At 39.6% G+C, this 16,504-nt stretch overlaps 1 protein-coding gene across 11 annotated transcripts in view; it reads left to right on the top strand.

Annotated features, from left to right (window-relative positions):
• The window catches only part of AGAP1 (ArfGAP with GTPase domain, ankyrin repeat and PH domain 1), a 352,881-nt gene that overhangs the window by 149,650 nt on the left and 186,727 nt on the right, over positions 1-16,504 (top strand). For 10 of the 11 annotated variants that reach the window (XM_084524026.1, XM_084524027.1, XM_084524019.1 and 7 more), the window contains 2 exons: positions 5,205-5,332; positions 16,233-16,388. In XM_084524026.1, the coding sequence (XP_084380152.1) occupies positions 5,205-5,332; positions 16,233-16,388 (284 nt within the window). The remainder of the gene's footprint in view (positions 1-5,204; positions 5,333-16,232; positions 16,389-16,504) is intronic. The other variant, XM_084524024.1, reaches the window with a different exon arrangement.

Here is a 16,504-nt window from a genome sequence, read left to right as displayed (position 1 = left end):
CAGGGGGTGGGAAGGTTCGTTTTGTTTTGGTGAGCTAGGTCAGGCATGGAAGAAGAGGCATTCAAGTCGAGAGCTTTCTATCCAAACTTGAACATTTTATTCATCTCACAGATCAGGAGTTTCACATGCTTTTGATTAACTAAACTTTACAGCAAAACACATAGTCAAGTCATTCTAGTTTGTGAAATTAAATGTACACGTGCAACAGGGAGGCATCGGTCTTTCCTAACGACCGAATATTTGCTAAACATCAATTCTCCTGATTTGCAATTCTAAATATTCTTGGCATATCCCTGTTTATTTGCAGAAAAGTTCTTGACTTCCCAAATCCATTTTGTTCAGCTTTTTTATATCTGGATAGATGGCTTCCAGGATCATCATCTCTGATAGTTTGAGTATGTGAATGCACAGAGAATACAGTTGATTTTAAAAAAAAAAAAAAAAAAAAAAAAAAAAAGTTAAAATGTTTGTCTTGATTATTTTTGGTCCCCGCCACACAGATTAAGTCGGTATTGATTTGGTTTAGAACCATCCCTTAGCAAATATACTTACGTTAAATTCAGAAGTGCTGAATAATTTTTTGGATTAGATGACACGTGAAAGCTCCAGGGCAAAAATATTTCTGCTTTCCTCTCTCTATTTCCTTTGTAGAACAGCTTTTTTTTTTTTTAATTGTCTGGCTTTCTCTGGACGATGTTTCAATTACAGGCACTTCAACATTAATCTGAAGATACATAGTCTTAAACTGGCTAATGATGTACACAGGTTAGCTTCTGTGAACAGCAATAATTTGTGTGTATCCACAGCTTACATCGGGCATTCGTGAAGAACAATTCTTACTCTGTTTTCAGCAGAGGTCCCACGTAGCCACTCAGTTGCCTAAACTGTTTTGTTGTTGTTGGGGAAAAAAATCATGCTTGTGGACACATCCTTGTCTAGGAATACTCCAACAAAGATGCTCGCAAGCCCAGTGTGAACCTATTTATAGTTGCAGTTGTGGAAACAAAGCGTGTTGGTTTAAGGATTTTTCCTAGCACCGAGTGGCTAATGAGTTGTCACTTTGAGTCCTGACAAAGATGTAATAACAGAAACAGGTGTGGAGGCCGAACGGGCAATATAGCTCGACTGTTCTCTGGATCCAGTGTTCTTGTAATTATGGTGTATTTCTCCTGCTACACAACCATTTAACTGTGTTTTTTTCCTCGCTAACTACTGTGTCTGAAGATCTCAGCAGCAGGAGTTAGCAGGTCTGTGGGGTTTTTAGTGCCAGCCATTTTAAGTTTTGTGTATTTCAGGGCTTTTTTCTCTAGAATAGAAGATGTAGAAAACGTGATTTTGCAGCAGCACTGCTGAGGAGATGTATGCTGAACCCCTTTTGTTGACTTCTGATAGGCAAGATTTAGGTTTCATCTCTTCTCTCAAGGTAGCTTTAGAAAGAGCACAGTAGGTCTTTTGACAGTCCGGCGATTGCCCCACAGATGATCAGTCACGTCTTTCATATGTTGCAAACTTTGAAGGGTCAGGGTACTCCTTTAGGTACTTCAGAAGCTCCTATCCCCGTAATATCCAAGGGCAAGTAGCCGCCAGCACTTGAATATTGAATGCAGTCTAATTATGGAGTGCCAGCTACATGACTGCACTGAAAGAAGCAAAAACTGTTTGGTGTCTCAAAGGAGAGCGGGTCGCCTAATGAAGGAGGGGGAGAGGCAGGAAGAATCGTGCTCTGGTGGGGCACATTAGGCTTGTTGCCGAAATGGAGGAAGAATTGGGAAGGTTTGGCAGCTCAGGTGGGGATTTCCATTAGGGGGCATGTCATCTCTCTAACAGAGGGAAAGGCTATGAAATTTGAGGATAAGAATGGTCTATTTTAGAATTTGTAACGCAATTTCAAGAAGGTAATGTTAGATCTTCTGCTGTAATTTTACCATTTTTGCAGCACACAGGATAATTTACCCTTTGTGTTGCTCTGTGTAAGCTTTGGAGTACAGTGTCCAGCTGCTTTGTGGGTTGCTCTTCACATTTCTAGCTATATGCTAATCTACATAATTCTATTTTGCCTTTTTAAAAAAAAAAAAAAAAAAAAAAAATCTTGGCTCAGCTGTTGAGCTCATCTTGCATCCTTTGTGGTTGTGTGTTTATGAGCTTTGCAGTTTGAGCTAGGGTGAACGGAGCAGCTGAGTGTCCCATCTTCCTCCTCTAGGAAGCAGGAACTCTCCTTTGCAGCCAAAATCGGCATTTCTGTTCAAATGGCACTGAAAGGAGATAATAAAAGTGTCTGCTTTTGTGGTACTTCAGCTAGCATTCAAGTAACCCATTTGAGCTGGTGAGTTCAGACTGTCGTGGTGGGTTTTCTACTGAATTCCTAGAGCAATAACTGGGCAAGATTTGCGTTGTGTCTCTTAACTGCGATGCTGCAAACACCTATATTCAGACTGAAGGCAAGAGATAAATATTTTCCTTGACTAATTACCTCTCCCATGTGAGAGCGGAAGCTTTTGCTGAGAAGGTAGTTTTCATTTGTGTGTGGTTTTAATTCAGTTTTGGTCTTAATTTAGGTCTTTACCACATGTGATGACAAATCTATGTGCATATGTTAAAATCTGACCTTAGGTTTGCTCTCTGCATTCACTAATGTGATCTAAAATATTTTTATGTATGGCTTTCCAGGCTCGAGATCAATAAACCAATGGTTCTGAAATGACAGAGTGCTACGATATTCCTCTGTAATTTAAACATGATTAGCTGATGAAGGTTATGATCAATATGGCAGGGGAAAATAAATTAATTAATATCATCCTTTCAGGATGATAAGGGGCCTATTGGAGGTGGGATGTAACTAATGAAGCTGCTTCTTCATATATACAAGCCATTTTTTATACAATGTATTTGCACTAAATCATCATTATGCCATCATTCATTTACATGAAAAACATAAGCCCGCAGACCAGTGTGTTATTAAAATTATATTTGAGAAGAAATTGTATGCTTATGCTGCTAAACAATATCTCTGCTTATGCTGCAAAGTATTGAGTCAAAGCAATCATGGAATTTACATAATTATCTTCTTACATTCTCTGAATAATACAGATTGAATATTATTAGTTTAATCACAGCAAGTTTTTATGCAACTACGCCGAAGTCATTGCAGTTCTGCCTCACTGACCTGTTTTGGTTGTGACAATCCACGTGACTATGGACGCCTTTGCAGAGTTTTAGTACGGTCAAAATAAACCCATGACTTGATTTTGGAGTAATCATTAAGTGTTAATGTGATCCAACATCAGTTTATAAGCTCAAAGGAATTTGAAAGTTGGGGTTTGAATTTGTATGTTTGGTTTGAATTAAAGTCCTGGTGTACTTCATACAAATTGAAGTCTCAGTATTCTCTAGCAATCCTGAATTTCAATAAAGGTGATTTTTAGATTGGAAGAGATCTTTTGATCTTGAAATATTCGAATGTTTAGTGTGTGCAACGTAATTTTCACCCCCCACTTTTTTATTTAAAAAAAAACAAAAAAAAAACCATCCTGACATTTAAAAGTCTTGTCATTATTTGTCTTGTCATTATGCTGTCCATGCTTAGTTATACTGGCCTGTCCTGTGCCGTATGCCATGGCAGGAGTTAACATCTCATTGCCGAAGGTGGCTTGCAACCCTTCAACTCTCCTCAGTAGACATAGTCCACAGAAAATCATGATTTTTCTCTGTGTGCCAGTAGATAGTTGTTTCAAAAATAATATCTAAATTGCAGCATGCAGCTTTCCAAGTACGGGAAGATCTGAGCAGTATCCCTTATGGTAAGGAAGGCAGAACTTGTTGATCCTTTTTGGCACAGAAAAACAACTGCATGCACCATCCATTACTTCAAGATTGCATGGGGAAACCCCATGTATTGTAGCCTAAAAACATCCCTGTGCTACATCCAGTGGCACAGTGCATGCCTACTGTCTTTCCATTTTCCTGTAGATTGATGACTTTGAGGGTAGGCTGTCAAACTGTGGAGGAATAAAAGGAATTGTATCTTCAGAATCTGCTGAATTTTCCTTCAGGGTCATATTTTGCCTCTTAATATCGCATGGCTCTGTGCTCCCAAGTCTCCGCTGTCCACGTGGAACAAAAGGTGCTGTCCATGCCTTGCCTCCTTTGCCTCAGTTAGTTGTTCATAGAATCTTTATGAAAGTTGTGTAGTCAAAAATCACTTGATGAAGATCACTATGTGCACTACTAAATTTTGTTAGTGTTTTTAATTAACCATTGCACAAGTCTCTGTTTCTGAAGATGGAAATTTTATTTAATTTTTAATTTGTGAGCTAAGAAGGTGGGTGACAAATATAGCCTAAGGACTTCATTTTTAAAAATTCATGACTTAAAAATGCTTTTAGATCTTAACTAGGCCTTAACAGCAGAATGAGCTGGAATTCAAGAGTCTCTGAAATAGTTGGACTTTTTTTAAATTGAAAGTTACAGGAGAGGTGTATGGATTTTGCTGCATTTCAGATCAGCTCTGTTTCCATTTGTTATTACGAGTGTGCTAACCTGTATATGGAGATACTAATGAATCTGAATAACGTTTCCATTTGGAAAATGCTGCTTTCCTTTAGGTGTTTTAGAAAACTTCTCATTAAATCGCAAAATAAATCTGGCATTTTTCCAGTGGTGCTAGTAGTGCTACATAATAAAAGCTAAAACTGGAAATTACACCTTCTTTTTGTAATTAGTTTAAATCGGATGCAGTGTGTGGCACCACTAATCCAGGTATTGTGTGTCAGGGACCCTCCCTGTTTTATTATTCTAATTGCTATCTCAAATGCACTGAAATGCACCCAAACTGGATTGTGCTAGTGAGCATACTTCTTGTGTGAATTCCTGGTATTGCTTTTTGTAACTTGCATACCTGTATTCTCCCCTTCTGCTCTGACGTTACTGGTTTAGTGGTGCTAACCCAGTGGATTGGTAGTTCGGGGGCAATTTCATCCATGTGGAGAACAGAGGTGGAGTCTCATGTGGAGCATATTGTAGCAAACCAGCATCTGTCATCTTAATTGGATGTATTGCAGTCAGTTTTTGGAGCAGCCTTTGACAATGGAAAAACTGCTTAGTAGCCATGCCCTGTTTAGTATTTTGTGTTTTCTGTGTAATTTTGACTTAACTTATTTTTCAGTGTAGTCTGTAGCTTATCTGCCCCTGTGTTTTGTTTCTTTCAGTTGCTCAGAAGATTGTCGCAACAAGGAAGAAACAGCAACTCTCGATTGGACCCTGCAAATCCCTACCGAACTCTCCAAGTCACTCATCTGTGTGTTCTGCCCAGGTTTCTGCTGTACATATCAGCCAGGTACAGGCTAAAATCAATGCTTGCCTGAAAAAGGAGCCGATAGGTTGCTTTTCATCTACTGTATTTGATGCCATTGCTCTTTTTCTTGCTTGATAGGTAGTTGGTATGTTTGAAAGGTATCAGTGATCTGTAGTTTAAAGTAGTACTTTTAATTGTCTTGACTTTGTTTCAAGAAACTGCTGTGGTGAAGTAATTTGGCTTTAAAACTGTTTTTGATAGTTCTGATTATGCCCAGCAGCCTGCTGCTCTGAGTAGACCAATTGTTACAGTAGCAGGATTTGCTGTACTGCTTTTTAAAATTACCTCACAGCGGTTTTGGTTATTGTTCTCATTCAGTTGTATGCTGAGAAATAATATCTGGTGTATCGCAGTGGTTGGCACAGTAGAATTTTACATCTGTTACCACTGTGTGTGGTTGTAATTGCCTGTCTCCATTATGCTCAAGTGAAATGATTCCCTCTAATGGCCTAGTAGTATATGTTGCTAATGATTTGTACATATGCTCTTTAAAAAAACAAACAAACAAAAAAAGCCTTTATGGCAGGAAAATCTGGTGGCCTTGATGCCATAGATGTGTTATTTTGGGAAACATTTGGTTAATACCAAAATCTTCCAATGTGCACAGTTTTTTTTTTTAACCCACATACATTAATATTGTCTTCCATATTTCACTGTGATAATCCTCCCTCAGTTTCTTTTTCTGTTGTCAGGTGATAAGCTATGCACATGTTCCCAGTTTGGGTATATGCTCATACCTGAGACCCTTGCAGCCAGGAGAACCATGTTCCCACTGTGCTCTCTCTTGGTAGATGGATTTATAAGGCCATCCTACTGGCCCTTACAGTCTGCAGCCAGCACTGTGACCTAGCTTCCTGATATTCACTGGAGCAGACAGAAATGTCTGATACCCACTAGCTTTTCTAGCATCTTTTTCAGTCTGAACTCAATAATATAAACTAGTAATGCTCCCTAAGGTTATGTCTTGAACAACCCATTTGACATTTTGTTCTATCTGTGGACTCTTCTCCCATGCTGAGTGTCTGCTTGTTGGCAAAAGCAGTATAGTGAAGAATTGTTCTATCTTTGTGGGAAAGTTATTTTTTTTCCCTTCTCATTTCACATGTCAGTGTCTTCTGGGAGCACTCTGTTTACATTTATACCACAGGGTGAAGGTGTTCTGGTTCTGCTGTTCTTGAAGTTACTGGTCTCCTTTTGTGTCCTACTGGAAACTTTGACCATTGATTTAACTCTACAGATACAGATGCCAGTTTGTTCTTAGAGTTCGTTGCTGTGAGATGTTCTGCCTTGAGCTCAGCCCAAATACCAGCCTCAGACTGTGACTCTCACTTCTGCTGATTGTGCCCCAGTACGGTGTTGAAGGTCAGGTCCCTCTTTCTGTAGGAGGTACTTGTGACTCCTCTGAAGAACCACAGCACCTCATGGTGAAGTAACAAGCTCTTCATATGGAAGAAGTTCTTCTATTTCTTCACGTATGTGACATTAAGAATGTTTCCTCTGCCACTTTCTTTCTGACCAGGTCATTGCCACAAGTACTTGGAACTAGCCCAGTGTATGAAATGCTTTTTTTCCTGAACAAATTTCTCCAGACAGTTGTGTATGTTCATACTTCTGGACTGACATGAGTTATGCTTTCTGTAGAGGCTGTCTTTGGACCCATCCTATTCAGTGGTGGAGGAGGAAAGTTACTGTAACAGAACTGTAGAGAATGAATGGCACCACTTCCAGTAGCGATCTTATTCTTGGATCCAATAAAGATCTCTTTTACTCTGATGATTGCGTAGTTTTTCAAGATTTTCTAAAGAGGATAGGTGATACTTTGTACAACCCAGTTTTAGCCAGGTGCGTTTCTGTTCTGCATTTTCTTAAACCAGTTGAGGTCATCCTTTTTGTTGATGAAGCTCATTTGATTAAGGACATGAAACATCCAGGTTCTCACCATGTCCATACTCAAGTACAATTTTGATACCAGCAGCAAATATAAAATTCTCTGTGAGTAATTCACCTAAAGAGTAAACTTCTTGCCGGTGATAAGAACTACTTGGGAAAATCAAGGTAACTTGTGATAAGGATCCCTGAAATCTTTTTCAATAGGTATGAAATAATATTCTTCACCACTTTTACCAGCTGATGCAATTTTCTAACAGAAGCAATGGTAATTTTGACCGAAGATGTCTGTCTTCTGAGATCAATGTCAGCTTTAGACCATAAACCTGAGTCCCCTATTGTCTTGGTGACTTGTCTTGGTGCCACGCTTGGTCAGTATGACCTTATTTAAGGAAAGGGAGCTGAATTCTTACTCTAGTTCTTGAAAGAACATTGCAACTGCAGTTCTGAGTTTAAGATAATCTTGGGGAAAATTTATCATCTCTGATCCTGACGAGAAGATAGTCTCATGTTCTTTAGAACATCTCTTTTGACATAACGATGTTTCAGTGAGGATTTCCCCCATGAATCAAAATGGTATCATTAGAGTGCACTGTCACTTGCATTCTGCACAGGAGTTAAGGTTTTCAGAAGTAGTGGTTTTACAGATTACCTCATATAAAATGAGATGTTTCTCCTTCTCTGGTTGGAGTACTTTGGTGCAAACTCTCCGGATGATTATGCAGTCAAGAACATAGGCAACAGAGAACAAAAACAATAGTGTCACCTACCTAGACTAGTCCTTAGCGTGTCTTGGGGAAAATTCTGAGGCTTTATACACACAGGGGCTTCTCCATATCACAGTTTCTGTTTTCAAACTGTGGAAGTGCTGTTAGCGTGTTTGGATGTGTATACACATGTCCAATAGTCCTAAGTGATGAGCACCTAGGTTACATTGCCTGCTAGAAAATGCTCTCCAATATGTGTATGTTCAGGAATCTATATATTTCCACGCAGTAGTAGTTTCACAGAATGAAATGCTTCCTATTGCAATTACCAAAAAAAAAAAAAAAAAAAAAAAAACAACAACAACAAAAAAACAAACCACCACATTTGTGTTTGCAATAGGTTCTGCTTTTGTTTTCTAGCCTTTTTTTTTTTTTTTTTTTTTTTTTTTATAATGTCAGGTTTAGGGTTTTACCTGGAAACTTTTGATAGTCAGGGTCAATAACCGTAGATATAAGTACTTCACATCCATATGTCAGCTTTCAGGGCAATACAGAATGCATGCAAAAAATTTCTTTTCAAACCCAAGGATATCAGTGAGGATTATTCACCCTCTGGTCTTTCTGAGTGCTTCAGGAGGTAGATAGAGTTGTTGTTGAGGGGAAGATGTGTTAATTAATGAAGGCCTTCAGTCTTCAGTGTATTCCACCAAAGTTGAAGATGCACCAGAAAACCCCAGTGCGAAGTAGCCCAGCACCTGATATCCTGTTGAGTGGTTGCCTGGAGATGTGTCCATTTCCTTTGCAAAGCTTACACTGCTGTAAACATCGGAAAACCACGTGGCACTTGATACCTTGCCGGCTCTCCTGGAATTCAGCTGTTTGAGTTCAGTGAGAGGGAACAGAAGTGGCAACATGTCCTTGCCACGTGTGCCAGCACTTTTCCACATGTGCCTGTGCTACATGTGCTCCACCATGATAGAGAGGGGCCTTAAATGCCACACCTTCCATGCTCTGAGTTTTAAAGTATTGCTTGGATGAGTATTGAGTGGTACCATGTAAAGTCAGCCCCCAAATCATTATACATGTGGAGTGCTGCCCAAAGAAATGTGTTCAATGGTGCAGCAGTGTTGTTCCCCTAGGGAGATGTGTTATGAAAGGTATGGAGCTTAATGTAATGTTAAATTCCTGCTCAGTTATGGCCAGCATACAAGCTTGCTCCCTGCTACCTGTTGCAAACTTGTAAAGATGCATTATTTATGTGTGCATTAGGCCTCTATAAAGTTTTTACTACAGCGAGATTGTCTAAATATGTAAATTAAACTATTAAAAGGAAAGCACAGTCTGCTTAATCATCCATTATTTTACTGTATATGAGACCTGATTATGGTAAACACTAAATAGTAGGGCACCATTATCTTATTTGTAGTGGGGGTCATTTAGGATGAAACGTTTTGTTATATTTTGCACATCAGATTAAAGAAGAGAGATTACATTGCTTAGTCAGTTTTTCGTTCTGCTTTTTCATGTAAAACATAAGTTTATGCAAAACATAAACTTAGAAGTGAAAACTGTTTGATACCATTGGAGCATGCATCATACATTGTAATGCTTTTTATTTACACAACTATTTCTAATTTCTAATGTTTATTTAAAATAAGCAGTCTTTACATATTTGCATTCCTCTTCTTTCATGTGCACAGTAAACATGTGTATGAAAGGGCATTCTCCAGGCTTCACATGTTAAATTTCAGTGCATCTGTTACCGTACTTCCTCTTCCTTTCTTTATCATCACAAGACCTTATTTATATTCCTATTAGTTTTTGTGGAGCCTACTTTTATCTCTTCCTTTCTAAGATATCTTAAAATTTCCATTTCAGACTTTGTTTAGATTTTCCAAATAGTAAAGCAGTTGCTGCAACTGTAGAATTGAAGCCTACTGTCACATTTTATTAATTAAAAGTCATTAGTGTTTTTTCTGAGATGATTTTTTTCTATGTGCCAGCTTATTTTTGCCAAGTTGTCTTAAGGTTGTCTTGGTGATCAGTCTTTGATAGGTCTAATAAGACAGATCTGCCTTTTCCCCCTCTTTTTCATAACACAGAAAAGGCAAAAACTCTTTAGGTGGGCAATTTCTTAATAGGTCCCAGAGGATGAGGTTAAATTGTCAGAATTACTTTCCCTTACTGTGGAGGGCTAGACATACTGAAATCTCTGGAATCATTTATCTGGACCTGAGTTTGAAATCCAGTATAAAATTTGTATTCCATGGCAACACAATCAAAGCTTTCTAGCTTTTGCTGAGGCAAGGACTAAAGAGTTTCATCTTCAATCTATCTTTGGATGTGTGCCTGTATATGACCAAGATCCCTTGAATAAATTGGATTCCCACCTATAGTGGTTTTAGATGAAAGACTGAGATAATAGGTCTTTCAAGAACAAAATTGTACACAAGTGGGCGAAGAAAAAATGTGTCCTGACTAGAGAACCTTCCATGGCTCTTCTGTATTTCTGCAGAAATGCACTTTTCCCTTCTTTCTCCAGGAACAGAAGGTACAGAGAGTGACTGTGTTCTGTCACAGAGTATGTAATCTCTGCTTTTGATCAAAGTTTGCTTTATTCCAACAGTTTCTAGGCTCCTTGAAGCTGTGGCAATCTCCTCTGTTTTAGATGTAGTACTTGCCACCTTCATTTTCTCCTCAAGCAGTGGTTAGAGATGATTTTTCTTGGAGGGTGTCCTGTTATATCTAGAGAGCAGAAAAACGTTGAATCCATTATGACTGGGTTACTTGTCAATGAGAAAAAAATCAGCTTTATTCTTCATTTAGTGTTTTCACTTGATGTTTTTACTATGTATGCTTTATGAATAATTTGGCAACACAAGATTTATATAAGGCAAATATTTTGCTGCCTTTGTATAACTGGTCAGTCTGGAACATGCCCCTAGCAAATCTGAGGATACGTCCAACTTCATTAATGCAGGACACAACTGAGCTCCTGATGTGCAAGGTAAACTCACTGTTTTTTTCCTAATGGAAGAAGAAATATGTAACAGTTGAAGTACATCCGTGAAAGTGTGTGATCTGGCTTGATTCACTCCTTTTTTACCATAGAACCTGTGGACAGTGTATACAGCATTCTCTTTTTTAATAAGGTATCAACAGGAATCTCCTAAGTTTTAAGTTTTATGGTCCATATTGGCAGTATTTTCCTTTGAGGCAACTGTATTGAATGGACCCGGTTGGTCAAGTGACACCAGAGTGATGGGTTCATTTGAGTTCTTAAGCAGGTTACAGTGTAATGACAATATTCTACTAAATTTGTGCTTGCTGTCATGACCTTGTGTTCTTCTTACAGTGTCAGTCCATGTGGTAACCAAGCTTTAAGTGTATATAGATGCTAGAGTTCTTCTGTAAACGGAGTATTGGACATTGATGCGAGGTGCATTCAGGAAATAGCGTATCTGAATAGCTTTCTGTAGTAGTGTGCTGAAGTTCACTGGCCACCATCCTTTTCCTAGCAGGAAGAAAGGATATGGTTGCACCGTGTACTTCCAGAAGTCTAGCACATTTTAGAATGGACATGATGCCTTAATGAGGACAGGAAAGTCCATCACCCAGGAAAGCCAACAGGGATGTATCTGTATAAATGCTGCTTCTACTGGGGCTAATAATTTCCCTACCAAGGTTCATTTGGTTGACTTCTGTCCCCATGGCCAAGACTGTGGTTAGAGCAGCGATGCGCAGAAGTGGCCCTTTGTACTGATAAATAAGGTATGTTCGTGTCTTGAGAGCAGTGGAAAAACTTGACTGAAAAGGTAATGTTAAGGCGTGTGATGTCCCTGAGGGGAATTAGAGTGCTAATTCGTTTGGTTTTGACTGCCACAAATGTGGTTTGTCTATGGTTAGCAAATGAGTTTATATTTATTATATGTTAGATTACATGTGCTGTACAGATTCACTGACTTGATTTTTAAGGCTTTGGATTCTAAATTCTGTGAATTTAAGTTACTTGCTACATGCCCTAAATTCGCTACTTCACTCCAGTGAGCTTGTTACTAAATGCTTGCATACAGATTGCAGGAAGTTGCTTTCTACAATCTAATATGGCAAGGTCACTGGACTCTTACTTGATGCAAACAACCTGACAGAGACCACTCACCACGCTTTATTTCCTTCAGAGTATTAGGCTCAGATGTTACCAAGGATATGCTTTCCAAGTGCTTGTCTGGTTGCATTTTTCATTGCTTCTGTCTGTGCAGGCTATAACTTGGGAGTCATGTCAGAGCTTGTTCTGGTCAAACCCACTCTCTCTATTCAGGTGTTTCATAGCAGCTAAGTGGATTTATTTGCTAATTACTGGTAGTCTTGGTAAGAGTTAGAGCTTGCTTAGTATTGGTATTCAGTGCTTTCATGCTGTGGAAGCTTTGAATTTTTTTTTCCTTTTAAGTCTTTTATTGAAATAGTTTTTTGTTTTGTTTTCCAAATGGTATATTTTAAAACCACTTCAGAATTTTATTACAAAGTTGATAGTCTGGTAGAGGTACACATGTGTGAAGAGAAACATTGCCAGCAGGACTTCTTTTATAGAAGTTCGTATCTGAGCATCTGTCTTTGGGGACTAGAAAGCCCAACATGTATGTCTCTTTGTTCAGCAGTTACTCCTTGAGAATAGATCGCTTCAAAATCCATGAAGTAGTACTTCAGTGGAATAAATATAAAACATGTATTAGATAAGAAACTATTAAAAAGGTAAAGTTTCATGGAATCCTTAAAGTCCGCTGTCTGGTAAGTGAGTATGTAGGGCAGGAATCTGTATTGTTATATTTGATTTATGTGGCAAGGTTGTGTTGAGGAGACGGAGTGGGAGAGCAGCGTGGTGGAGCTGAGCTGTCCATTGGTGTTAAAACACCACGGTCCTTTCTGGCGCCCAGCAGGAGGGCACAATTTGGGATAAGGATGATAAGTAGGAGAGTTAACAGGCAAAATGTGGACTGGACATTGCTGTAGTGTAGTAACTGTGCAGAATTTGTTGTAAGATGTTGAAGGGACAAAAGATGGAGTGTGTGTAAGCTGTCCACCTTTGTTGTGATGTCACGTTGACTTTGTGCGGAATTATTTTGCTGATGGAAATGAAGTTTGTGGATACAGCATGATAAATGCTGTTGAATGTGTATTTTAATGATAATTCCTAAATATGCTGTTCACAGAGGTGAGGGGTGGCCTGTGTTGTGTGTATGTGGTGAGACTGGCGATGGGGGCTGCAGGGAGGCCTCTGTGCGCAGAGCCCCGGTGCTGCCCCATGTGCAAGCAGAGCCAGCTCCAGCCTGCGAGGTGGGTGCAGGAGGAGGGCAGGGGAGAGGCCCCCGGTGGAGCAGGCTGTCCCCCTGCAGCCCACGGGTCCCACAGCGGGGCAGGTCTCCATGCCGCGGGCTGCAGAGAGGAGCCTGGCTGGAGCAGGCGGCCAGGACCTGAAGGAGGCTGCGGCCCACAGGGAGCCCCGGCGGAGAGGAGCCCTGGGCGCAGTGTGGTGTTAAACCACCACGGTTATCTGCTTCCAGTTGACAGCTGTATGTCTTCACCTTTTAAAGTTGATCAATATTATTATGAAACAGAACATAGAACAGAACACATCCCCCCCCCTTTTTTTTTTTCTTTTAGAGTTCATGGTTCCAATCCTGTAATCAGTGTACCTGTATTTTAGTCCATCCTTCTTGCTGTTTTCCTGTCTCTTCTGTATTAGAGGCTTCTAAATTTTTGAGACATAAGCTTAACGTGATCTTTCTTTTTCTGTTGTTTTCATTGTGTATTGTCATCTTTTTTCCCCCTCTTCCCTTGAGCCTTTCAGCTGCATGGTTTTAATCTTAAATGTGTTCAACCCGTTCGGTTCCCAGTGTTGGTTGCTTGCTTGGATTTCCTACTCCCTTGTTCCCTCACGCATTTGGTTTTGTCATGGCAAAGTGGACAGTGGGTCCTCACCATTCTGACCCAAATGCAATTATTTTAGACCAGTTTTTTACTCCATTGACTTAAGTCTTCATTTCTAATGCTCGTCTATAGTGGCTAAGTTTTCAGATCTCCTCCTTGTAGACCTTTTATCAGCCGTGGTCCTTCCTGTGTTTCTTCTGAGGGGTGATAGCTGGCTATCACAGATTCTGTGTGTCTTCTTGCAAGTATTGACATACTTGTCCATTTGGTGTGTTACTTGCTGTCTCAGCAAGAAGTCTTAGAGAAAAGGGGAAGTGAATGTGGTATAGATTAAGGTCAGCTCTTCCCAGGTAGTCCTGCTCATCGCTCATTATTACTCGCTGTTAGGACACTAAAAATGATAATTCCAGTTCTTGTTCTTTCATCATCTTTGGTTTATACACTTGGTCTATCTGCAAATTCTGCTTGCTACTTCTTCGTACTTGAAAGTGTTGTTGGAAAAACTTGGTCAAAATGGTCTGTTACTTCCAGTATGGCTATCTCTGGCTTCCTTTGATTCAGTCAGAGTGAAGGGGAGATTAAATTTAATATCCTTTTCGTAATACTTCAGGGGGGAAGAGAACAATTTTCTCCATAAAAAAGTTCATTTGGAAGACTGTAAGTCGTATCTTATAGAGATGAAGAGGAACATGTCTGCAAAGAAACAGTGGTTTCAGAAGTGATGTTCGTGGATTTCTGGCTGCATTGACCTGCCCTTTAGTCCAAGCGTGAGTTTCTTTACTCGTGCCTCTTCCTTTTTACCATCTTCTTCTTGAATTTTAAAAGAAAAAATGAATTTGAAAATGCAAAAAGAAACTTCAACTGGATGATGTAAAGAAGGATTGTTTTCTACCTGGATCTCCTTCAGAGGTCTCATTTTGATGTCTCACCACTGCCTGTGTTATGTGAGGTCCATACAGTGACCTCTAATGTGTGTGTCACGGGAGGTCCTGGTCCTGCTGATGCCTCCCAAGCAGAGTGCCCCTGCATGGCAGCTTTGTGTGCATGTGTAAGGTCAGTCACTGGTGGAGGACCAGTGCTGAAGAGGAAACACTGGAGCACCTTCTTTTCCTGTTAAGCAACTTTATCTGGTAAATTCCTAAGTGCAACAATTAAAATTAGTTGCCTTATGTCATGGGAGAACCTTTTCCCCCAGGCATCCCATGAATACCCTGTTTTACCCTCTTTCCTCACCTCTTTTAGGCAACTTGACTACTTCAAAGATACTCTTGCACCTTCTCACAAGTGTTACAGACCTTTATTTCTCCCCTCGTAAGTTACCTGTGAGGTGTTGTCCAAAACCTGTGCACGCTGCTGCTCTCCTGTTGAACTTTTCTTCAAAGGCATACAAAACTTCCACTCTTTGCCTTGCATCAGTCCCCGTTCAACATATGCAGTATACCCTCAAAGGATAGACATGCACCTGATTAAAAAAAAAAAGTGCCTTTGTGCTTCCAGACTGTCTGCATCATTTTTAGTACTCCTTTATTATAGCTGATAAAAATCAAGACTTTAATCACCTTTTGGTACTTTCCAATCTGTCTGTTTTTTCACTTCCCTGCTATTAGTTGCTTGTTGCATCAATTCATTAATTGGTTTATAGGCTTACTGAGTGACTATTTCATTTCTCATGAGACTATGATGTAACTTTACATTTTTTGCTATTTTGAATAAATTGGAACGTCTTCCTTTAGATTCTGTATCCCTGTACCAATGGATTTCATGGCTTCAGCAAATGTCTCAATTACCTACTACCACCATAGGTGTTCACAACATTGTTTTTTTTTTTTAATTTTCTTGATTAGTTCTCAGTGGACTGATGATTCCAGACTAGGATTTAGTCCAGTTACGCAGTTCTATTGCACTAGGTATTTTTTCTGAGGTTTGAGGCAGAATTTGGGCTACCAGTTTTGAAGCAGAAAAATAGAATTTACAGCTTTTCCCTAGCGTTTTACTTAACTTTTATATTAGTGAAACAAATTAAATTGTCATTCTACATAATATACCCATAACTGGATATAAACAATGTGCCTACCACATTTATTCAGCATATTTTATAAGAGAGATAAAAATATCCATCAGCAAATATCTAAGTTTTTCAAAAATTAAGGCTATGGAGAAAACATATATATATATATATATATGTATGTATGTATGAAGGCTTGGAAAGGAAATGGGTGGAGAAGTGGCAGTAGGGCAGGCCTGCTGTGTTCCTGAGCTTAGGCTGCTATTTGTAGGTATCAGGGCTAAATAAAAGACAGATGTGGATTGCAATTTCTTGAAAGCAGTGTATCACTGTTTAAAACTAACTTTAATCCTTGCAGACCAGTAATGGAGGAGGGAGTTTAAGTGATTACTCCTCCTCTGTCCCATCAACTCCAAGCACCAGCCAGAAGGAGCTACGGATTGATGTTCCTCCCACTGCCAACACACCAACTCCTGTCCGTAAACAGTCCAAGCGCCGATCCAACCTCTTCACGGTGAGTGAGCCCAGGAAGAGACTATTGCTGTGTTTTTAGTAGTGCTCTGTGGTGATGGCCTGAACTTCAACCTGGTTGAGTTGAGCTGGTCTAATCCAGACAGGAGTGGTGAGACG

This window comes from Aythya ferina (genome assembly GCF_964211825.1).
Source record: "Aythya ferina genome assembly, chromosome: 6".
NCBI classification, from domain to species: Eukaryota; Metazoa; Chordata; class Aves; order Anseriformes; family Anatidae; genus Aythya; species Aythya ferina.
The sequence above is the reverse complement of the archived record's forward strand: the minus strand, read 5'-3'. Positions and strand labels throughout refer to the sequence as shown.